The sequence below is a fragment of the Nerophis ophidion genome, linkage group LG01 (genome assembly GCF_033978795.1).
Source record: "Nerophis ophidion isolate RoL-2023_Sa linkage group LG01, RoL_Noph_v1.0, whole genome shotgun sequence".
Taxonomy (NCBI): Eukaryota; Metazoa; Chordata; class Actinopteri; order Syngnathiformes; family Syngnathidae; genus Nerophis; species Nerophis ophidion.
The window spans coordinates 90,431,909-90,456,726 of NC_084611.1; the positions used below are offsets into that span (position 1 = coordinate 90,431,909).

Sequence of the window (24,818 nt, forward strand, 5' to 3'; positions counted from 1 at the left end):
AATCTGGTAACAAATGAAGGAAGAATTAATTCCTAAGAAAAACAGCACAGGGTCCATCGTCTGGCGGTGGTTTGGCTTCAAAAAGTAGCACCTACTGCTAATGTGTAGCATCATTTGAAAAGTCCCCCGCTAGAGAATGACGAGTGCTTGAAACTCCGCATGTCAACATCTCCATTCGGTGCAATACCCACAAAATGCCGAAGCAACCATTTCCAGATTAACATCGTATGAAAAAACTAATCAACAAAAGGAGATAACGTCTGCAGGAACCTACCACATAGCGAAGGACATACACTATTTGATTACCTATTATGCAGCTCTTTTTTTTTTGACGGTTATTGAAATATGTTGTGACATCATGCACAAAAGTGCACTTCATTTGTTTTAAACTAGTGTTGATGCGTTCTGTACAAAAAAGTGCACTTTAATTTAGTGCTGTTTTGATATGTCATCTTAGTGACATCATGCACAAAATAGCTTGTTTTAAAATGTCTCTGACCATCTTGCACTTTCTGTTTTGGAAATGACATGTTTGTGCCACTGCTTAATAAATACAGTATTGGTAAATTGGCCTAATTGTGGGTTCCCTCTCTGCATGAAAGTTTCAAATAAGCATATATTAATGCAGTATGAAGAAGAATGTTTTAATGTAGACACATAGAATCATCATACTGCTGTGATTATATGCATCAAGTGATCACTCAAGGCTAAGGCAAACTATCCAGATATATATGGTGTATCGTAACACGGCCTAAAAATATCGAGATATTAATAAAAGGCCATATCGCCTAAGGCTGTGTAAGTAATGAGTAGACTGGAATGTATTCCACTAAGTACATACAATTGCAATACCAGCAGTAAAGACTACGCCTGGGCCAATAACACATATTGCTGGATGATATATTGACCTCATATTTCCAATAAAACGATATAATTGCCATTAATAACTTGGGACCAAAGTAACCACTGATGCGACGACAACACATAATAATAATGAAAGTATAGCCTTTCAAATGCAATTAACTTGTATTTATCCTATGTTTTAACACTGTAATATATATGTAAACATTTAAATACCAAGTTAAATAAAAAAAAATACAAATTCAATATATGGTCCGTAACCAAAATGTTGCTCTTTAATAAAAACATCACAACCAAAAAGCCATAAAATAGGTTCTGTCTCTGTTAAGGAGGGGTGTGGGGGACACAACCAAAACAAAATGGCTAAATAAAGTAATCATGACCAACATGATCACGGTTATCACTATTATCGAGGTATTGTTGAATTGGATCAAAAAGTACTTATAAACAAACTTAATTGTTATTAACAAAGCTGTAAGTAAAATAAATACACAATATACTTTATTGGCAGAGAAAACATCATATATATTAAGTTAAAATACGAGTGATTGTCACACACATACACACTAAGTGTGACAAAATTATTCTCTGCATTTGACCCATCACCCTTGATCACCCCCTGGGAGGTGATGGGAGCAGTGGGCAGCGGTGGTGGCCGCGCCCGATAATCAGTTTTGGTGATTTAACCTTTGATGCTGAGTGCCAAGCAGGGAGGTAATGGGTCCCATTTTTATAGTCTTTGGTATGACTCGGCCGGGATTTGAACTCACGATCTATCTATCTAAATACAAAGTCAGGGAATACTTCCCTGGACACAGGATAATTTTAATTATGACCAATGTATGATCCTGTAACTACTTGGTATTGGATCATTCCCAACTTTGTGGTATCAGCCAAGACTAATGCAAAGTATCAAACAAGTGAAGATTAAGTAATAGCCGAAGTGTTGCTAGGACATGTTAAAACAGGGAGTAAGCAGATATTAACAGTAAATGAACAATTAGATTAATAATCAATCATCATTTTGAAGAAAAAATAGAATGAAAAATTACAAAATGTTACTGCATACAGCATAGGCCAAAAGTTTGGACACACCTCATTCAATGGGTTTTCTTTATTTTCATGACTATTTACATTGTAGATTGTCACATCAAAAGTAGGAATGAAAACATGTATAGTTATGTACATAAAAAAAAAAAAAGGTGAAATCACTGAAAACATATTTTATATTCCAGTTTCTTCAAAATAGCCACCCTTTACTCTGATAACTGCTTTGCATACTCTTGGCATTTTCTCAATGAGCTTCAGGAAGTAGTTACTTGATATGGTTTTTACTTCTGGTGTCATAGTTTTGATACCTTCAGTGACAATCTACAATGTAAATAGTCATGAAAATAAAGAAAATGCATTAAAGTTAGGTGTGTCCTAACTTTTGGGCTGTACTGTACATCAGCAGACATATTAGTAGTATTTGTTCGTTGACATACGACTAAAACACAAGTTGTCTAGTATGTTCACTATTTTATTTAAGGACAAAATGTTTTCTTTAAATGCAGTAAGAAACATATGTTTAATGTACCCTAAGATTGTTTGTTAGAATAAAGCCAATAATGCCATTTATGTGGTCCCTTTATTTCATGACTCCTCAGAATCCTGCTTGGAAAGCCCAGGAGGTCGTAGTCCAGCAAGCATTTTTGTGATTTAGGGATAAACACCTTCCACGCTACCCTGAGAAAACTGATGTTTAACTTTATATGTAAACTTCAGGGGTCCGAGAATTATCTTATCATATACATAACCATTCCTAGGTGTAGTTCTGTTAGGTACCAATCATATATATGGAAACACTGGTATCTGTGCCTTTTATTGAATGTCTAGACCAGGGGTGCCCATTACGTCGATCGCGAGCTACCAGTCGACCGCGGGGGGTGTGTCAGTCGATCTCCAGCCAGGCTTTTAAAAAAAAATAGACTTAAAAATGAGTGATCATCAATCTTCACCAAGACGTCACTTAAATGACATTCACGGCACCGGAGGGTCTTGTGAGATGACGCTGGCTGCTGCAAGATCATTATTATGAAAATATGACCGAGAGGAAGGCGAGAAACACTTTTTATTTCAACAGACTCTCGCGCCGTACCTTCCGTCAAAACTCTAAATGCCGACTGCGCATTTCCTATCTTCACAATAAAAGCCCTGCTTCATGCTGCCTGCGCTAACTAAATACAGAGTCTCGGAAAACTGGCGTGCACAAGCGATCCCTCAGAAAGCTGGCGTGCACATCACTTGTGCACGCCAGCTTTCTGAGACTCTTATTTTGTTAGCGCAGGCAGCATGAAGCAGTGCTTTTGTTGTGAAGATAGGAAACGTGCAGTCGGCCTTTAGAGTTTTGACGGAAGGGACGGCGCGAAAGTCTGTTGAAATAAAAAGTGTTTCTCGCCTTCCTCTCTGTCATTTTTTCATAATAATGAACTGGCAGCAGCCAGCGTCATCTCACAAGACCCTCGGGTGCCGTGAATGTCAATCAAGCAAGCTACGGAATTTGCCGCCAATGTTTTTCTTGTAGAGTGTATGGAAGCTGGATGAATTAGATGCCAAAAACCAACCACTTTCATGTGGTATTGTACAGAAAGGACAACTTTTTTTCTCCTCCATTTGAAAATGTGGGCGTTATCATCATTACTGTCTGATTCCAATCAATGCAAGTCATCAGAATCAGGTAATACACCAACTTATATTCTTGTCTTCGTGAAAGAAAGACATCTATATGTGTTACACATGCTTGTATTATCATTAAACACATTTAACTTGTTTACAAAAATGTCTCTTTCATAAATAAATAAATATAAATGATATATATAAATGAGGTAGATCCCCTCGAGTTGGTCAATTGAAAAGTAGCTCGCCTGCGGAAAAAGTGTGGGCACCCCTGGTCTAGACGCACTTTTAAAGTGTACCTGTATGTATGTATATTAGGGCGGCGAATCTTTGGGTGTCCCACGATTCGATTCAATATCGATTCTTGGGGTCGCGATTCGATAATATATCGATTTTTTCGATTCACGATTCAAAAACGATATTTTTCCGATTCAAAACAATTTTCTATTCATTCAATACATAGATTTCAGCAGGATCTACCCCAGTCTGCTGACATGCTAGCAGAGTAGTAGATTTAAAAAAAAAAGCTTTTATATTTGTAAAGGACAATGTTTTATCAACTGATTGCAATAATGTAAACTTGTTTTAACTATTAAAAGGAACCAAAAATATGACTTATTTTATCTTTGTGAAAACATTGGACACAGTGTGTTGTCAAGCTTATGAGATGCCATGCAAGTGTAAGCCACTGTGACACTATTGTTCTTTTTTATTATTTTTATAAATGTCTAATGATAATGCCAATGAGGGATTTTTAATCACTGCTATGCTGAAATTATAACTAATATTGATACTGTTGTTGATAATATTCATTTTTGTTTCGCTACTTTTGGTTTGTTCTGTGTGGTGTTTGTGTCTCCTCTCAATTGCTCTGTTTATTGCAGTCCTGAGTGTTGCTGGGTCAGGTTTGGTTTTGGAATTGGATTGCATTGTTATGGTATCGCTTTTTATTGTTTTGTTGGATTGATTAAAAAAAAAAAAAAAAGATTCTGAATCGCACAACGTGAGAATCGCGATTCGTATTTGAATCAATTTTTTCCCACACCCCCAATGTATATGTATATATATATATTTTTTTTTTCTATTAATGCTTTTATATATTTATAAGATGCTTTTACTGAATATGCAAAAGCACTGTTTTAATATGTGATGAGATGAGAAATACTTGATTACCGTATTTTTCGGAATATAAGTCGCAGTTTTTTTTTCATAGTTTGGCCGGGGGTGCGACGTATACTCCAGAGCGACTTGTGTGTGAAATTATTAACATATTACCGTAAAATATCAAATATTATTTATCTCATTCACGTATGAGACTAGCCGGATGTCAGCAATCGTCACACACACACGTCAACCAATGAAAATTCGGCGGAGGCGGGTCATGGCAGAAATGCATTGTGGGAAAAGAAGATGCTACAGCAGGGGTCGGGAACCTTTTTGGCTGAGAGAGCCAAGAATCCAAATATTTTAAAATGTATTTCCGTAAGAGCCATATAATATTTTTTTCAACACTAAACACATCTAAATGCGTGCATTTTAAGTAAGACCAACATTTCTAAAGTATAATAGGTCTCTTATTCTTTGTAATAACATTGTTATTCTGAAGCTAACTGTGAAGGGGGCGTGGCCTGCAGCGAAGTGGGGTGTTGCCAGGAACGGCCGCGAAATCAGCGACAGGTGCGTAGATGGCCCATATGGGCCTTGTTATCTAATCACCTGTCGCTCTGTTTATAAGCAGCAGCCAGGAGGAGAGACGGGGTTGGGGCTGGAGCCAGAGCACGAGCGAGATCGAAAGAGGAAAAGACAATTGCTGGAAAGAAACAGAGACTTATTGAAAAATAAAACAATATTATAACCTTGAAACAGGCTCTCATGTCGGTGCTTGGTGGTCTAAAAAAAAACCCAGGAGTGCAAGCCCCACACTAACCAATAACAAAGACATAACTTCTTACCATTAACGCAACTTCTTGAACTGGTGCGGTAGGAAACGGATGGATGGATTAAAAATGCATGAGAATGTTATATATTTTGAACTTTTTTTTTAACACTGTGATTACAAGTGGAATTATTCATTACTTATCGTGTTAAGCAATGTCAGCTCAGATTTATCCGAGAGCCAGATGCAGTCATCAAAAGAGCCACATCTGGCTCTAGAGCCATAGGTTCCCTACCCCTGTGCTACAGCAATCGTCACACACATGTCAACCAATGAAAATTCGGCGGAGGCGGGTCTTGGCAGAACTGCATTGTGGGAAAGAAGACGCTACCTGCCACGGTACATTGGCGGTAACTTATAAAAACAAAGGGCTGAACAAAAATGGCACCGAAAAGGAAAGCATATACTGCAAGTTACAAGCTGGAAGTTGTGAAATACGCAGCAGGAAACGGCAGAAAAGTTTGGAGTAAACGAGAAAGTTGTAAGGGACTGGCGAAAAGCGGAGACTACTATTACTGAAATGAAGAAAACTAAAAAAGCTAATCGCGGGCAAAAAGCTAGGTGGCCACAGCTCGAGGAACGAATTCACAAATGGGTGCTTGAACAACGTGTTGCCGGGAGAGGCTTGTCCACCGTACGGTTGCGTCTCCACGCCCAGGTAGTTGCTAAGGCAGGGGTCGGGAACCTTTTTGGCTGAAAGAGCCAAAAAGTCAAATATTTAAAAATGTATTTCCGTAAGAGCCATATAATATTTTTTTAACACTGAACACAACTAAACGCGTGCATTATTAAGTAAGACCAACATTTCTAGAGTATAATAGGTCTCTTATTCTTTGTAATAACATTGTTATTCTGGAGCGAACTGTGGAGGGGGCGTGGCCTGTGGGCCTGCATGGAACTGGGGTGTGCCAGGACCGGCCTCTAAATCAGCGACAGGTGTGTAGACGGCCCACCTGGGCCTTGTAATCTAATCACCTGTCACTCTGTTATAAGCTCCCACCATCAGTGTGTGAATGTGTGTGTGAATGGGTAAATGTGGAAGTAGTTTCAAAGCGTTTTGAGTACTTTGAAGGTAGAAAAGCGCTATACAAGAACAACCCATTTATTTATTTATTTATAAGCAGCAGCCAGGAGGAGAGACGGGGCTGGGGCCAGAGCCAGAGCTAAAACGAAAGAGAATAATACAATTGCTGGAAAGCAACTGAGGGACTTATTGAAAAATAAAACAATATTGTAACCCTGAAACAGGCTCTCATGTTGGTGTTTGGTGGTCTGAAGAACCCCCAGGAGGGCAAGCCCCACACTAACCAATAATATATAAATAACTTCTTAGCATTAACGCAACTTCTTGAACAGGTGCGGTAGAAACGGATGGATGGATTCAAAATGCATGAGAATGTTTTATATTTTGAACATTATTTTTAAAACTGTGATTACAAGTGGAATTATTCATTATTTATCGTGTTAAGCAATTCCAGCTCAGATTTATCCGAGCGCCAGATGCAGTCATCAAGAGCCACATCTGGCTCCCGAGCCATAGGTTCCCTACCTCTGTGCTAAGGAGATGAATATAAATGACTTTGCGGGAGGATCTTCTTGGTGTTACCGCTTCATGCAACGCAATCGCCTCTCCATCAGAGCAGGGACAACAATGTGCCAGAAACTGCCAGCAGACTTCCAATCCAAGGTGGACATTTTCAATGCCTTTTAAATGTCTGTCCTTGTTGGATTTTATCTAATAAATTTCCCCCAGAAATGCGACTTATACTCCAGTGCGACATTTTTCCTTGTTTTTTATGCATTTTCGGCAGGTGCGACTTATACTCCGAAAAATGCGGTAATCCCCGAGGGGAAACTACAATTTTCAGCACAATCCCATTCAAGATCAGACAAACTTTACAGGGAGACAGAACAGGATCGCTGACGGGTCTGATAATGCCTTTTATACAGTATTGTTTGTTTGTTTTATGTACTGTATGTGATTGTACGTCTACTTGGATGCTGCAATAAATATTGATTGATTTGATAAGTATCGAAATACATTTTGGTACCGGTACCAAAATGTTGGTATCGGGACAATCGTAGTCCATATAGGTAAGAAGATAAGGGTGCGATCATTGGGTTTATATCTCTTTGAGCAAAACAAAGGTCAAAGCGAGTGACTCGCTGTGAACGGGACTCTCGCTGCTGTGTTGGATCCACTTTGGACTGGACTCTCGCGACTGTGTTGGATCCATTGTGGATTGAACTCTCACAGTATCATGTTAGACCCGCTCGACATCCATTGCTTTCCTCCTCTCTAAGGTTCTCATAGTCATCATTGTCACCGACGTCCCACTGGGTCATTATTGTCACCGATGTCCCACTGGGTGTGAGTTTTCCTTGCCCTTATGTGGGCCTACCGAGGATGTTGTGGTGGTTTGTGCAGCCCTTTGAGACACTAGTGATTTAGGGCTATATAAGTAAACATTGATTGATTGATTGATTGACTTCAAAAGGAGGGGAAATAATCCCTGAACAGTTTTTACCTGTAAGTAACGAGGCCCCAGTTTTCCATGGCACCTGCGAGGAAAAGCGCAAACACGTTACTTTCAATCCAAATACTTGGGGATGGAATGTTGTTGAGAGGACAACTGACCAGCAGCAAAATCGGCAACTGCAATGAGATCAATCTTAGGCAAAGGGTAAGGGACGTTGAAGTAGTCTTTGTAAAAGGGCAAAGTCTTTGTGGCCACCTGAGAAGACACAAACACTCGGCGTCTGAGGCCAGCTGAAACCAGGCGGCGGCGGCTATGTGGCCGTCCGACGGCGGGCTCACCTCCAGGGCAAAGCGCCCTTGCTCCCCCTTGCCCGTCGGCGTGTAGACGCGTACCAGCACGCCGTCCAACGACTGACTCTCCACAAAGTCAAACTCGCCGATGACAAACGCTACGAGGTAAGTGGACATGACGGGGGAGGTGGCAAACTGGATTTCCACCAGGTCTTCGTCGCTGGGGTACGGCAGTCGCTCAACGACATTCTGGACAGAGCAGAGCACGACATCAGAACAACCGCGGCTGCATATCTGAAGACTCTTTCCCACTGCTCCTGCAAAGACGTCACAGCGTAAAGCTCGTCGGCAACTTGCCGTGGCAACTCCCGTTTCATCGGAAACAAAGTCCTTGCACGCGCTGTCGGACAAGTCCACCATTGTTTATTCTGGCACGACTTATATCTAAGAAGAGTGGCTTCTCATGGCCTCCAAAAAAATGTCATGTGATTTAATACAAGAGTAAAGCCGCCCCCTTTTTCAGGTTCAAACCTCTTATGCAGAAATAGGACGGAGAAAATCAGGGAAGCAGTTTGAATTAATTTTATTATCCTTGATTCAACTCCTTGGGATTAAAATCTGTTCTGCTAAAGGCAAGGGATTTGAGAGGGATTTATAAACCCGCTTACCTGTTTAACGGCGGCCATTACTTCCATTTTTAAGGCTGTCCCAGTACAACTTGTTCACTTTCTGATACAATACCGATATTGAAGCCTTCAGTTTTGGCCTTATTGATAAAAATCCAATATGATATCTGCGCAAACCATACATGCTTTCAGTACTTTTTAAGGTGGAATGTTAGAAAAGGTTTAATCAAGGGAAACGAGTCAAACATTTACCCCTGCACTTCAACCTAAAGACCGCATAGGTCCATTCCAGACGAGTAATAGTACAAACCCTGTTTCCATATGAGTTGGGAAATTGTGTTAGATGTAAATATAAACTTAATACAATGATTTGCAAATCCTTTTCAACCCATATTCAGTTGAATGCACTACAAAGACAAGATATTTGATGTTCAAACTCATAAACTTTATTATTTTTTGCAAATAATAATTAACTTAGAATTTCATGGCTGCAACACGTGCCAAAGTAGTTGGGAAAGGGCATGTTCACCACTGTGTTACATTCCTTTTCTTTTAACAACACTCAATAAACGTTTGGGAATTGAGGAAACTAATTGTTGAAGCTTTGAAAGTGGAATTCTTTCCCATTCTTGTTTAATGTAGAGCTTCAGTCGTTCAACAGTCCGGGGTCTCCGCTGTCCTATTTTACGCTTCATAATGCGCCACACATTTTCCATGGGAGACAGGTCTGGACTGCAGGCGGGCCAGGAAAGCACCCGCACTCTTTTTTTACAAAGCCACGCTGTTGTAACATGTGCTGAATGTGGCTTGGCATTGTCTTGCTGAAATAAGCAGGGGCGTCCATGAAAAAGACAGCGCTTAGACGGCGGCGTATGTTGTTCCAACACCTGTATGTACCTTTCAGCATTAATGGTGACTTCACAGATGTGTAAGTTACCCATGCCTTGGGCACTAATGCACCCCCATACCATCGCAGATTCTGGCTTTTGAACTTTGCGTCAATAACAGTCTCGCTTCCCCTTTGGCCCGGATGACACGATGTCGAATATTTCAAAAACAATTTGAAATGTGGACTCGTCAGACCACAGAACACTTTCCCACTTTGCATCAGTCCATCTTAGATGATCTCAGGCCCAGAGAAGCCGGCAGCGTTTCTGGATGTTGTTGATAAATAGATTTCGCTTTGCATAGTAGAGCTTTAACTTGCACTTTGATGTAGCGACCAACTGTATTTAGTGACAGTGGTTTTCTGAAGTGTTCCTGAGCCCATGTGGTGATATCCTTTAGAGATTGATGTCGGTTTTTGATACAGTGCCGTCTGAGGGATCGAAGGTCACGGTCATTCAATGTTGTTTTCCGGCCATGCCGCTTATGTGGAGTGATTTCTCCAGATTCTCTGAATCTTTTGATGATATTATGGACCTTAGATGTTGAAATCCCTAAATTTCTTGTAATCACACTTTGAGAAACGTTATTCTTAAACTGTTTGACTATTTGCTCACGCAGTTGTGGACAAAGGGGTGTACCTCGCCCCATCCTTTCTTGTGAAAGACTGAGCATTTTTGGGGAAGTTGTTTTTATAGCCAATCATGGCACACACCTGTTCCGAATTAGCCTGCACACCTGCGGGATGTTCCAAATAAGTGTTTGAGGAGCATTCCTCAATTTTATCAGCATGTATTGCCACCTTTCCCAACTTCTTTGTCACGTGTTGCTGGCATCACATTCTAAAGTTAATGATTATTTGCACAAAAAAAAAATGTTTATCAGTTTGAACATCAAATATGTTGTCTTGGTAGCATATTCAACTGAATATGGGTTGAAAATTATTTGCAAATCATTGTATTCCGTTTATATTTACATCTAACACAATTTCCCAACTCATATGGAAACGGAGTTTGTACAATTCCCCGTCTGGAATGGACCAATGCGGTCTTTAGGTTGAAGTGCAGGGGTAATTGTTGTTTAAGCGGCACCTAGTGGTCACAATAATTCATCAAGTTGAGTTCATGACGCAGAAAATTGAATGATGCGGACACAATTGTTACTGGATACTTACACATACAAGGTATTAAAGTAGCAAGCAACTAAAATTATTTGATAATTGTTTATATTGACAAATGTGCTGTTTTACACCATAATATTGTTCAATGGCTATTACGCATGATTAACTTGCATGCTATTGTGTGCCTATTGGAGGACATTTAGACGATTACTGGCTGTCCATTTTTGCACAAGTAAACACGCTGCAGGACTGCTAATATCGGACATTTTACATACAAGTTGATACTTGTAAACCCTTTTATTTATTTTCCTACAGCTCAAGCGGGACAAAACAGAGGTTTTAGTTATAATATTGCAAAACAAAACGTCAGCTATGTCCCATACGAGGTGCCACTTTGGGGACCTTGTACACATGCCATAATACCGTATGTTGAAGCACAGTTCGTCTGACTATGGTAGCTGTAATCTTCTGACAATCCATCAAGCGGTGCATGGACGCTTTTTTTATAATACCGACAAATTGTGTTCTGTGTGAGCATGTCTGTAGGCATGTTGCCTTTTTTTGAGTTGTTTTCCTCTTTTGTACCATGACTAGGGAAGGTTGTTTGAATTGTGTCATACAAGTAAATGCTGCGCTTGTTTGTATTCTAATCTTATGTGCTTAAAGACCGGAATTGTTCATGTTGTCTGCAAGAAGGCGACAAAGCAACGATATAATTTGACTTTAAAAATCTATTTTAATCTCCCTGCGGTCAGGTTCCTAATTATACTTATGCTGGCAGGCCATAGTATGGACACCCCGGTTGTAAACATGCTGTATGACTGTGTTGCTAAAGGTAGCGCCTCTGTGTTAGCGCTGACAATAACAATGTCGCTGTAGCTTTGTTAATATGCATGCGTTGTTGGATGTGTTTTAAAAGGGCGGAATAGATTAATCCCCAAAGATCTGTATTGTTTAGTTTTTCACTATTTAGTACGCACAGAAAAGGGAAAGACTCGGATGTTGTCGACTCACATAAGGATTGTGAATCAAAGTGCGATTTGGTGTGGTTTTACACCTGCAAAATACCACCATTCAATATCAGACTTGACTACAACTGGCTTATTGGTCTGCATTTCATGAAGCGGACATGATATTCGATGTTTCCTCTCCCTGCCATGACTAAGATGGTTCTGGGAGAGAATGTGGTCAAAAACCCGACGGCGTGACACATACCATGTTCGACAAGGCGACGCGGTCCTTGGGGACGATCAGAGTGATGTCAAAGGTGGCTTTGATGGCGGGCTCGTCCCAACAGGGAAAGGCTCTGCGAGCGTCTGTGGCCTGCAGCAGTGGGGCAGGACACACATACAATCAATCATTCAATTAATTAATCATTACAAAGCCCCTCACATCAACTATGGTTGAACCAAAATGCTGGTTAAAAATGAGACATAAGACAGCAGTGGGAATGCTGAACAAAATAATAACCAATGAGTCCCATAGACTGTTGACATCAACGTTATCTCATTTGTAAGAAACACACTAAGTCACTCAAATAACAACACTGATTCAGTAAACTTATTCTTGATTTTAATGTAATTCAACCCAATTGTTTATATGTAACCTATTTACAGTTTAAGTTTACAACCTAGTGAAATGATATGAAAGCATGTGTTAATCACAAAGACTTATCAAGGCTTAGGTCAGACAAAATTAGATAAAATATCTAATACACTGCTAAAGAAGGGATTAAATATATATACATTTTTTTTACATACAATTACAAATGCTAAAAAAATAATGTTCCAATTAAGTTGATAATTAACAAATTTTTCTTAAACAAAATTCAAGTACAAATGAAAATGCAGATTCAAAACTTTAGTCATAAATTTTGCGCTTAATGAACTTCTCTACGACTTTAACGCCAGGCTTCTTCTGTTTGTTTGATATTGTCAATACTGCCACAAGTGGTGGAAACGAGCATTACAACATTTTTGGGCTGTCCTCTAGGGCAGTGGTTCTCAAATGGGGGTACTTGAAGGTATGCCAAGGGGTACGTGAGATTTTTTTTAAATATTCTAAAAATAGCAACAAATCCAAAAATATTATAAATATATTTATTGAATAATACTTCAACAAAATATGAACATAAGTTCATAAACCGTGAAAAGAAATGCAACAATGCAATATTCAGTGTTGACAGCTAGATTTTTTTGTGGACATGTTCTGTAAATATTGATGTTAAAGATTTCTTTTTTTGTAAAGAAATGTTTAGAATAAAGTTGATTAATCCAGATGGATCTCTATTACAATTCCCAAAGAGGGCACTTTAAGTTGACGATTACTTCTATGTGTAGAAATCTTTATTTATAATTGAATCACTTGTTTATTTTTCAACAAGTTTTTAGTTATTTTTATATCTTTTTTTCCAAATAGTTCAAGAAAGACCACTACTAATAAGAAATATTTTGCCCTGTTATACAATTTAATAAATCAGAAACTGATGACATAGTGCTGTATTTTACTTCTTGATCTCCTTTTTTCAACCAATAATGCTTTGCTCTGATTAGGGGGTACTTGAATTAAAAAAAAATTCCGCAGGGGGTACATCACTTAAAAAAGGGTGAGAACCACTGCTCTAGGGAACGCTCGCAGCCTAACAATTTTTAAGAAACAGCGCCTTAGATGGAATGGTAGTTCTGCTCACCTTCCACCCACCCGGGGCCTCCTTTATAAAAAGGTTGCTACGCACAAAGAATGTGGTTAGCCATGGGTGAAGTGTGCATGCATCTCTCCTCTCAAACCTTGGTATTTATTATTATAATAATAATAATACATTTTATTTGGTATAGCGCTTTTCAGAGTACTCAGACTATTTACAGGATAAATATTTAAATATAAAACAGTTCAAAGTAATAATATAAAATACAGGAAATATAAAAGCAGTACATAGTAAAATACATAACATTGGACATTACAAGACATTGAAAGACACAGAACACTAATCACAATTTAAAAGCAGATAGAAAAATGATACGGGCATATTCTTACTAGCCCTGTCAAACGATTAATTTTTAAATCCGATTAATCACACTTATGAATTCTGATTCATTGCAGCAAATTGTTCAACTCAACTTGAAAAAAAGAACCCTAACAAAACTGATATTTGAAATCTGACACGGTGTTTTATAAACTTTACTTTCAAGTGTCAGTGTTTGTTGCATTTTTACTGTTTTGTTTATTGTAAAACATGCCTAGGAAGTTGCCTGGGAAGTACATGGGGAACTGTACTTTTTGGGGGAATTTTGCCTACAAATGATAATCCTTATGTCGTAAATAAATACATTAAAAAATTACTAATAATGTAGTCAATGGGGGCTCTCTATTTTGCCCACAAAACCCTCTAAATAACCATCCAAAACCCACTAACAATACTCTTCATACATATCATGAACTGAATATTAACCAAATTTTAGCAATGTTGTTATTACTAGCATTAACACACACAAACTACTTCTTAGCGGCGCAATGACAGCTACGTAGACCTTGTTCCATTTTTACTGTTTTGTTAATTGTAAAACATGCCTAGGAGGTTGCCTGGGAAGTACATGAGGAACATTCATGTAGTCTTAATGGGGAACTGTACTTTTGGGGGGAATTTTGCCTACAAATGATAATCCTAATGTCTTAAATACATAAAAAGTTTACTAATAATGTTGTCAATGGGGGCTCTCTATTTTGCCCACAAAACCCTCCAAATAACCATCCAAAACCCACTAACAATACTCTTCATACATATGACCTGAATATTAACCAAATTTTTGCAATGTTGTTATTAGTAGCATTAACACACACAAACTAGTTCTTAGCGGCGCAATGACAGTTACGCAGCCCTTGTTCCATTTTTACTGTTTTGTTAAATGTAAAACATGCCTAAGAGGTTGCCTGGGAAGTACATGAGGAACATTCATGTAGTCTTAATGGGGAACTGTACTTTTGGAGGGAATTTTGCCTACAAATGATAATCCTTACGTCGTAAATAAATACATAAAAAGTTTACTAATAATGTTGTCAATGGGGGCTCTCTATTTTGCCCACAAAACCCTATAAATAACAATCCAAAACCCACTAACAATCAATACCTGAATATTAGCCAAAATATTAGCAATGTTATTACAAGCACTAACGCAGACAAACTATTTCTTAGCTGCGCCATGACAGCTAAGTAGTCCACTGCTGCTTTACTGTGATGTCCTGCTGCTCCCGCATCATCACGTCTCGGCTCGTCAAACTTATTGCAAAACAAGAACACGTGAACACTTTTTTACTGATACAAACGAGTGTCTACGTCCCCATCTCACCTCAAATTGTGTAACTGCAGCGTAGCGGGTCTCTCCTGCGGAATTTGTGTATTTACTTCGATAGAATCCTTTCATTTTGTCATTCAGTTCTCCGGCAAATTTGATCTTCAACACACCGGAGCCTGCACACGCGAGCACACGGCGACAACAGGCGCACGTTACACACAATGGCTTCCGAGGGTGGTTCAAACATTTCACGCGTCACCTTTTTGTAGAGCGCTCGGAAAGGACAAGGTCACTTTTTCGTCCTCGTTTTGATAGTTGAACCCCGTGGCGTCAATTTCTGAGAAACAAACAGAGGTCGGCACATCACATGACATGAACTGATGATGATGATGATGGTGGTGAAGGAATCAACCGCTCACCATCTCCTCCGTTGGACACAAAAGAGGCTGTGATGATGTCGATGTCAGCGCAGTTCATCACAATCTGATTAGTGGCCTGTGTCACCTGCACGTGTAGAAGAAACATGACTTCGTTAGGAACATAGTGTGCGTGTGGTAGAGATCCACTAATATGGATTTTTCAGAGCCGATACAGACAATTAGTAGTCAAGCTGGCCAAAAACCGACATTTGGAGTAAAAGTTATTTAAACATTAAGAGTATGCAGCAATTGTTTGGACACACCTTCTCATTCACAACATAACTGATGGTCCCAACCCCATTGATAAATGGGCTTGGACCTGCCATCTGTATGTGAGGATGTAAATATCCAGATGTATGCAGATGACACGGTTATTTATACTTGGGGAAAAGGTGCTGAAACGGTTGCTAGAGAACTTACAGCAGCCATGGAGAAGGTGGCAAGATGTGAAAATTGAGAAGGTGTCTGAAATCAGATCTTAGATGAAAAGTTGACATGGAAAGCTCATATAATGCATGTGAAAAATAAGGTATCTAAAAGCTTATTTATTTTGAACAAGGTTAAATATAGTTTTCCATACAACACAATGAGAATGTTATATTGCTCAATTATTCTACCTTATTTCAATTATTGTGCAGAAATACAGGGAAATAAATATCATAGCAACATAATGCCTTTATTTCTTTCACAGAAAAGAGCAATTCGAATCATTCTTAAAGTAGGATATAGAGACCACACAGGATTACTAAAACTAAAATACATTGTAGAATTGAATACACTATTAATGATGTTCAAAGCGAGAAATAAAGTTCTTCCGAAGGACATACAAGAGTTATTTGTGTTCACATCTGAAGATGAGAAACACAGAAGGCCGTATGACTTTAAACATCAGAGAGCGCGAACAAATTTGAAACAAATGTGCTTGTCTGTTGTTGGTGTGAAAGCATGGAATTCTCTAAGGTGTAAGAATATATTTGTATTTAAAAAAAGTTATAAAAAGAGAAAACTGAAATTATATCAAAATTGAGTTTTGATTTAGATTGGACGTGTCATTGTGAAAGTGCTTAAAGGAAAATGGAAAAGTATGTTGGAGTTTGGGTGTTGGTGGAGGGAACAGTTATAATTCATCTAAAATACTGTAATTTGTGTTAAAAAAGGGGCAGATAAATATAAGAATATCATTCTTCCATCTGCTCCTTTCTGATCATGAAAATGTATAAGAAAGAAAAACAACAAAAACAATGAAAGTGTCAATTGTACGTGGCTTGTAAATATGCATTTTCATGAAAGGAATAAAAATAAATGATGATGATGACTACCTGACTCTTGTCTTATATTAAACATTAAGAAAACGGCAACAATGTATTTTGTAAACAAATATAAAATGTCATGCTTTCGAAGTATAATGGTTCTAAAAATTATACAACTGAATTACCACTCCAATTTAAAACCACTGAATTTTACAACACAAATTTTTTTATGCACAGAACTCTAAAATACAGATTTTTTAAACAAATATTTTTTAGACACAAAAATTTCAAAACAACTTTTAAAACATTTTGCTAAAAAAAAAAAGGTTTTCAATGAAAAAATTCAGATCAAAAATATCAAACGCTAAAAACTCAGTTCCATAAATTCAGCGTCAAAAAAAGCTTTCGTAATAAAGACAAACTAACCTCCGCAATTAAATCTATACTTACAGCGTGGAAATAAAACCTAGGTGGAGGTGTTGGGATGTTTTTTAGAGCGACTCCCATTGCGATCTTACTTTTGCTAGTGTTTATTTACTAGTTAGAATGCATTAAAAAAAAGAAAAACACATGCCTGACATAAGAGTTGTGAATGATAGACAACATTCCAAAACAGAGCAGTTCCCCTTTCAACTCGTCTTTTAATCGTTGATCCGAAACAGGAGAAAGATCGCGAAACTGGGCCGTAAAGGTGTTGTATACTCACAGGTATTTATGCAAATTAGATGACATCATTTTGCCACTTTCATGGCAGCCAATAGCTGATTTCCTTACTGTGGGGTTGGCAACCCCATCAGACAGGGTTTGTAGAGCTTTTCCATGGCCAAATTCAAGCACTTTTTAAAGACTTTCAAGATCAATTTTCCAGTTTTTCCAGTACCAAAGGCGAAAACCAGTGTGAATCAATCCATAGCCTTTTTGTTTGAGGTCACCAAATGCTGTCTGTAGAAAAAATATGGGAAATATGCTAAAACCTAAGCCTAACAGCAGTTTTCATTGACTGAATGGGGCATAGAAAATGAAGCAGTGTTTGTGTAGACCAGGGGTGTCAAACTCAAGTACAGACTGGGCCAAAATTTTAAACTTAACAAAGCCGCGGGCCGAGGTTGAACAAATTAACCTTTTAACCTTTTAAAACAAGTTTTGCATTGAATATTGAACAAGCAAGACTTATATAACTTTATAGTGACATGCAAAATCCAGTTACAAATAATACTAATAATTTAAAAATAGCAATGGCATATCAAATCAAATTTAAATAGAAATTGAATGCCTCTTTTCTATTTGCAGTTTTTTCAGGTAAATATCAAAATAAACTTTTCCCACAGGCTAATAATACATTTTTATATTGTAGCATCCAGGAAGAGGTAGTGCTGCAAGGGGTTCTGTGTATTTGTTCGGTTGTGTTTATGTTGTGTTACAGTGCGGATGTTCCCCCGAAATTTGCTTGTCATTCTCGTTTAGTGTTGGTTCACAGTGTGGCGCATATTTGTAACAGTCTTAAAGTTGTTTATACGGCCACCCTCAGTGTGACCTGTATGGCTTGCATTGCATTAGCGTGTGTGTGTGACTAGGGCGGCACGCTGTTTTTACGTAGGAAAGCGGACGTGACGAAAGGTTTTAGAGGACGCTTGAGGCAGTGCCTTTAAAGGGGAACATTATCAGCAGACCTATGTAAGCGTCAATATATACCTTGATGGTGCAGAAAAAAGACCATCTATTACAAAACTGTTTGTAACTTCTGTTAGGAATGTCGTAGATACATGACATAAAAACCTCTATGTAGGTCTGACTAAGACCAGGGCTTGAGTCGCGGGGGCAGCAGCCAAAGCGGAGCAGCCAAAGGCGGACCCGACCAACGCTGCTTGCAGCTTTAATTTTCTATTGTGTTCCTAGTGTTTTAGTGAGTTTAACAGTACCTGATAGTCGGAAGTGTACGTCCACGGCCGGGTGTTGACGCGCAGTGTCTCGGGGAAGTCGACGGCAGCTGTACGGGAGGCAGAAGCTCAGCTGATATCCGGTAAGTGGCGACTTTTTAACCAAAATTTTCTCACCGAAACCTGCTGGTTGACATGTCCATGTCCGCTGTGATCCATACGAAAGTTTCAACTCCGTAAATTTTAAACAAGGAATCACCGTGTGCTCGTGTGGCTAAAGGCTAAAGCAGGGGTCGGGAACCTTTTTGGCTGCGAGAGCCAAGAATCCAAATATTTTAAAAATGTATTAAAAATGTGGGGCGGTATAGCTCGGTTGGTAAAGTGGCCGTACCAGCAACTTGAGGGTTGCAGGTTCGAATCCCGCCTCCGCCATCCTAGTTACTGCCGTTGTGTCCTTGGGCAAGACACTTTACCCATCTGCTCCCAGTGCCACCCACACTGGTTTAAATGTAACTTAGATATTGGGTTTCACTATGTAAAGCGCTTTGAGTCACTAGAGAAAAGCGCTATATAAATATAATTCACTTCACTTCACTATTTCCGTAAGAGCCATAAAACATTTTTTAACACTGAACACAAACGTGTGCATTTTTAAGTAAGAGTAACATTTCTAGAGTATAACAGGTCTCTTATTCTTTGTAATAACATTGTTATTCTGAAGCTAACTGTGGAGGGGGCGTGGCCTGCGGGCCAGCAGCGAAGCAGGGTGTTGCCAGGACCAGCCTCAAAATCAGCGAAAGGTGCGTGGATGGCCCCCCTGCGCCTTGTTGTCTCAATCCCTGTCGCTCTGTTTATAAGCCGCAGCCAGGAGTAGAGACGGGGTTGGAGCTGGAGCCAGAGCGAGAACGAAAAAAAAGACAACTGCTGGAAACCAACTGAGAGACTTATTGAAAAATAAAAAAAATATTGTAATCCTGAAATAGGCTCTCGTGTCGGTGTTTGGTGGTCTGAAGAACCCCCAGGAGAGCAAGCCCTAAACTAACCCATAATGCAACTTCTTGAACGAGTGCGGTAGAAAAAAGGACAAGTGGATTCTAATGCATTAGCATGTTTTCTATTTTGATCGTTATTTTTAACACATTGATTACAAGTGGAATTATTCATTACTTATTGTGTTAAGCAGCGTCACCTCAGATTTATCTGAGAGCCAGATGCAGTCATCGAAAGAGCCACATCTGGCTCTGGAGCCATAGGTTCCCTACCCCTGGGCTAAAGCTTCCCAAATCCGTCTTTTAGGGAAGGCGTGGCGCAATGGGAGAGTGGCCGCGCGCAACCTGAGGGTCCCTGGTTCAAATCCCACCTAGTACCAACTTCGTCACGTCCGTTGTGTCCTGAGCGAGACACTTCACCCTTGCTCCTGATGGGTGCTGGTTGGCGCCTTGCATGGCAGCTCCCTCCATCAGTGTGTGAATGTGTGTGTGAATGGGTAAATGTGGAAGTAGTGTCAAAGCGCTTTGAGTACCTTGAAGGTAAAAAAGCGCTATACAAGTACAACCCATTTATCATTTATTTTCTACTTTGACTTCTCCATTATTAATTGAAGAAATTGCAAAAGATTCAGCAACACAGATCGCCAAAATACTGTGTAATTATGCCGTTAAAGCAGACGACTTTTAGCTGTGTGTGTGTGCAGCGTTCATATTTATGTAACAAACAGTTCAGGGTGTCCCTCCAGTGTTGCCGTAAGGCTGTGACGTAAGAGGTCTATATAAAGGCGGGTTGTTGAAGAAGGTGAGACATGTGTATGGAGATAGGTGTAAAGAAGGGAACAATAAAGTGGTGGAGACCGGACCTGCTCTCATGACTCCCTTTTATTATTTTATTTTATCAGTACCCAAATTATGCGAACCCAGGACACTCGGCTACATTGGTGGCAGCGGTGGGATTATTTTAACTGCTGTGTTGAAAAAAAAGAAGAAGAAAGTTTTACACGGGACACGTGAGTTTCGAGTTAACTGCTAAGCTTCCCGGCCATTTTGCGGACACGTGGTGTGGTGACCACGACTCTTTTTAAGCCCGGAGGCGCTGTTTGACGGACACTCACACGGCATGAATGTCGAAAGTGGACTTTTTGTTTAACCGCTCCTTTCACCGACGGAGGGAGCCGACCGCAACTGTAACCAGGAGCTGGTGAGGATTTTCGGATCCTCCCGACTCGTCCCGTGGGAGACTGGGGGCAGCTTTTAAACAAAGACAATTAATGGACCGGTTCGGGGGCCAACCTGTCGGCGAGTGTGCGTGCTCCGGGGGAGAGCGTGGAGGTGTTTGCTGCGGGCGTGGCCCGGCTGGTTGCGGAGGCGTTCCCGCGGTCTTGCTGCTGGCCCTTCGCGCTGAGAGACAGCCGACGGTGGCGTGAGAAGTACAGAGCGTGTCGGACCCGTCGGTGCCCTTAACGTCCCCGTGGGCGGGTCCCAGGTTTGTCAGCCCACCCGTAGGGTGGTCATGGACCTTCTGGATGTGGCCCGGAGGTTCCCATGGGGGCCGTGAGGGCCCCAGGGTGTTTCCCCTTCAATTAGACTCTGTATGTTGCTTGAAAAAAAAGGACGTGCACCACTGCCTATAACCCCAAGTCTAATGGCATGATGGAGCGTCATAAACGAACTATCTCACAAACGGACTATCTTGCAGGGGGTCACTGGGGCGACCTCCTGCGCGCAATCGGACTATCTCGCAGTGGGCGACTGGGGTAACCCTCCTGCGCACCATCGGACCATCTCGCTGGGGGCGACCTCCTTCACACAATTGAACTATCTTACAAATGGGGCGATTGGAGTGACATCCTTCGCATATGGGAGTTTTTGCATGTTTTGGAGGGGCCAGTGTGTTAGCCTATGCAATACGGTTTAAAAAAAATATATTGTTGATTTATTGTGAATTTTTTTTCTTTTCTCTGTTCTATTTCCCCTTGTTTGTTACCTATTTTGTTTGTGATGAAACGGGGACGTTTCTAATTGAGGGGGGGACGTGTGTAACAAACAGTTCAGGGTGTCCCTCCAGTGTTGCCGTAAGAGGTCTATATAAAGGTGGGTTGTTGAAGAAGGTGAGACATGTGTATGGAGATAGGTGTAAAGAAGGGAACAATAAAGTGGTGGAGACCGGACCTGCTCTCATGACTCCCTTTTATTATTTTATTTTATCAGTACCCAAATTATGCGAACCCAGAACACTCGGCTACATTAATAACAGCCCGTGACGTCACGAGTACACATCATCGTTACGCTACGTTTTCAAGAAAAAAGTCCCGGGAAATTTAAAATTGCAATTTAGTAAACTAAAATGCCGTATTGGCATGTGTTGCAATGTTAATATTTCATCATTGATATACAAACTATCAGACTGCGTGGTGGCTAGTAGTGGCTTTCAGAAGGCCTTTAAAATCCAATCATTTTCAAGGTTTTAAGCACCCCTGCGAACCCTGAATGTAACTAAAGTGAGCTGGTTTATTTGGTTAAAAAGGGACGTGGTCGACGAAGCAAACACGCACCGTCCAACTGTGGTCCGACTTCACCATCTCGCCGTGAAAACAACATTTGACCCCGGCGGAATGGAGCGTGTGGCGGGTGGGAGGGGGCGACGTGACGATGCCATGATTTAGCAAACACCAGCGAGCTAAGCTAACGGGCTAGCTCGCCGCCACTTGTCGCCCGACAACCAAAGTCACCCAACCCGGGACTCACGCTCGACAACGGCGTCGAGGCAAACATTTATTTTGTCCGGCCGTTCACAAAGTCTGAGCCAGGAGGCCGGGAAAATAACAATAATAATAATGATAATAAAACGGCGTTAGCATGCTACAGTTAGCATGTGTTGCTAAGCTAACATGGCTAGTAACACACACTACATTAATAATAATAATAATAATAATATTTTATTCGCTTGTGTCATTATATAAGTTATAATATGTAAGAAAGGGGGAAAATAGCGCGTCATTTACGTGCCGGTGGCCCTTTAAGGACAAGCGGGCTAGCTCAAGCCCATGTTGCAGACTGCAAACGTCCTCCAGGTGTTGAAATCCAACATACCTCCACCCAGCACACCCGCGTCCAACATACCTGCACCCTCGCCTCCATCTTGCCCAGGAAGGTGAAGTTGATCAGGTCGGGCTTGAGGGACAGCCCGTAGTTGACGGGGAAGACGTCGGCGGGTAGCCGCTCGAAGGGCCTCCTCTTGGCCATGGCTGCTGAACAGTGACCGGCCGCTCTCACCGTCTTATCTGCAAGGAGGAGGACTTTTATTACCGCGGCACACCGGAGGACGGGCGGGCGGACACGGATCGTTTGCACCAGCGTCTGCGTCAGAAGGAGCGACATCAACCGGAAACCTCCCTGCGCTACGTTAGTCTCCTCCCGGTCACTCACCGGAGCCGCCCCCGCCCCCCCTCCTCCCACCCCCAGTCACGTGGTAAGCTGCCAAGACCTCTTTTCTGACTCGTGACGTCATCAAACCCCCTCAACTTGTCAAAAGCTCCCCAAATGTTAAAGATGTGCTATTTGGATTTACACTGCATGGAAAAAAAAAAAAAAGAAAATTAATTTTACCTTTGCAAGCAACCTCATTATACTATTGGCTAAGTTTTATATTCATAAATGTAAGTATAATACCCGACCTATTTTTTGTGCTTTTAAAAAACTAATTACAACTTTACTTAATAAATGCTTTCTATCTCCAACAACCAAAACGCTGTGAAAACTATGATGCTGTGTTCCAAATTAAAATTATTCACTGACATTGTGTGAGCCTATGGCTTTACACCTTGTTTTATATATATATATATATATATATATATATATATATATATATATCCTAGCCAATAGTATAATGAAGTTGCAAAGGTCAAATTATTGTTCAATTTTCTTTTCCATACAGTGTAAGTTCCAAATTTAAGATATTTACTGAAATTGTGTGAGCTTATGGCTGTACACTTTGTTTTATATATATATATATATATATATATATATATATATATATATATGTATATGTATATATATATATATATATATATATATATATACATATATATACATATCCTAGCCAATAGTATAATGAGGTTGCAAAGGTAAAATTATTGTTAAATTTTCTTTTCCATACAGTGTAAGTTCCAAAATTAAGATATTTACTGAAATTGTGTGAGCATATGGCTGTACACTTTGTTTTATATGTATATATATATATCTATATATATATGTATATATATATATATATATATAGATATATATATATATGTATATATATGTGTGTATATATGTATATGTATATATATATATATATGTATATATATATGTGTGTATATATATGTATATATATATATATATATATATATATATATATATATATATATATATATATATATATATATATATATATATATACCCGAAGAGAAAAAGCAGTAGAAAAAAAAAATATATATATATATGTATATATCATTCTATTTTAGTTACTTTGAATTTACAACCCCCTGGCGCTGTTTTGTACTGTTTTTGTACATATTTTGATTATTATTTCTCAGCTTACTTTTACTCTTACCATGAATTGATTAACGTGGACCCCGACTTAAACAAGTTGAAAAACTTATTGGGGTGTTACCATTTAGTGGTCAATTGTACGGAATATGTACTGTACTGTACAATCTACTAATAAAAGTTTCAATCAATCAAAAAACTGTTTGTATATTTAGAAATGCATAAATAAAGGTTTCTAAAATTGAAAAAAAAAAAAAATAATAAAAGCTCCCCAAATGTTAGTTACTTTCTTGAGTTTCTTGAGGCGCTGATGCCTACCTCAGCTACAATCTGGCGGAAGGCGGCGCACACCCTGGACAAGTCGCCAGTGCCTTTAACAAATAATTAGAACTTTACTTTAAGAACGCTTTCTACCTCTGACAACCGAAAAGCTGTGCAAACTTTGATGCTGTGCTCCAAATTTTCGATATTTACGGAACTTGTGTGAGCCTATGGCTTTACATTTTGTTACAATTATATATAGATTGCATTGTATTTTTGTTACTTTATTGAGTTTACAACCCACTGGCGCTGTTCTGTTCTGTTTTTGTACTATTTCTGTACTTTTA

The 24,818-nt window shown here is 39.7% G+C and overlaps 1 protein-coding gene across 1 annotated transcript in view; it reads right to left on the bottom strand.

Moving 5' to 3' along the window:
• Nucleotides 1-23,130, bottom strand: part of LOC133561935 (puromycin-sensitive aminopeptidase-like protein) — a 31,430-nt gene extending 8,300 nt beyond the window's left edge. Inside the window, exons 1-8 of the mRNA XM_061915651.1 lie at nt 22,804-23,130; nt 15,565-15,649; nt 15,405-15,482; nt 15,200-15,321; nt 12,072-12,179; nt 8,274-8,474; nt 8,094-8,190; nt 7,984-8,017 (exon numbers count right to left, since the gene is read on the bottom strand). Of these exons, the coding sequence (XP_061771635.1) occupies nt 7,984-8,017; nt 8,094-8,190; nt 8,274-8,474; nt 12,072-12,179; nt 15,200-15,321; nt 15,405-15,482; nt 15,565-15,649; nt 22,804-23,061 (983 nt within the window). The 5' untranslated portion in view covers nt 23,062-23,130. The remainder of the gene's footprint in view (nt 1-7,983; nt 8,018-8,093; nt 8,191-8,273; nt 8,475-12,071; nt 12,180-15,199; nt 15,322-15,404; nt 15,483-15,564; nt 15,650-22,803) is intronic.
• Between the last annotated feature and the right edge of the window lie 1,688 nt (nt 23,131-24,818).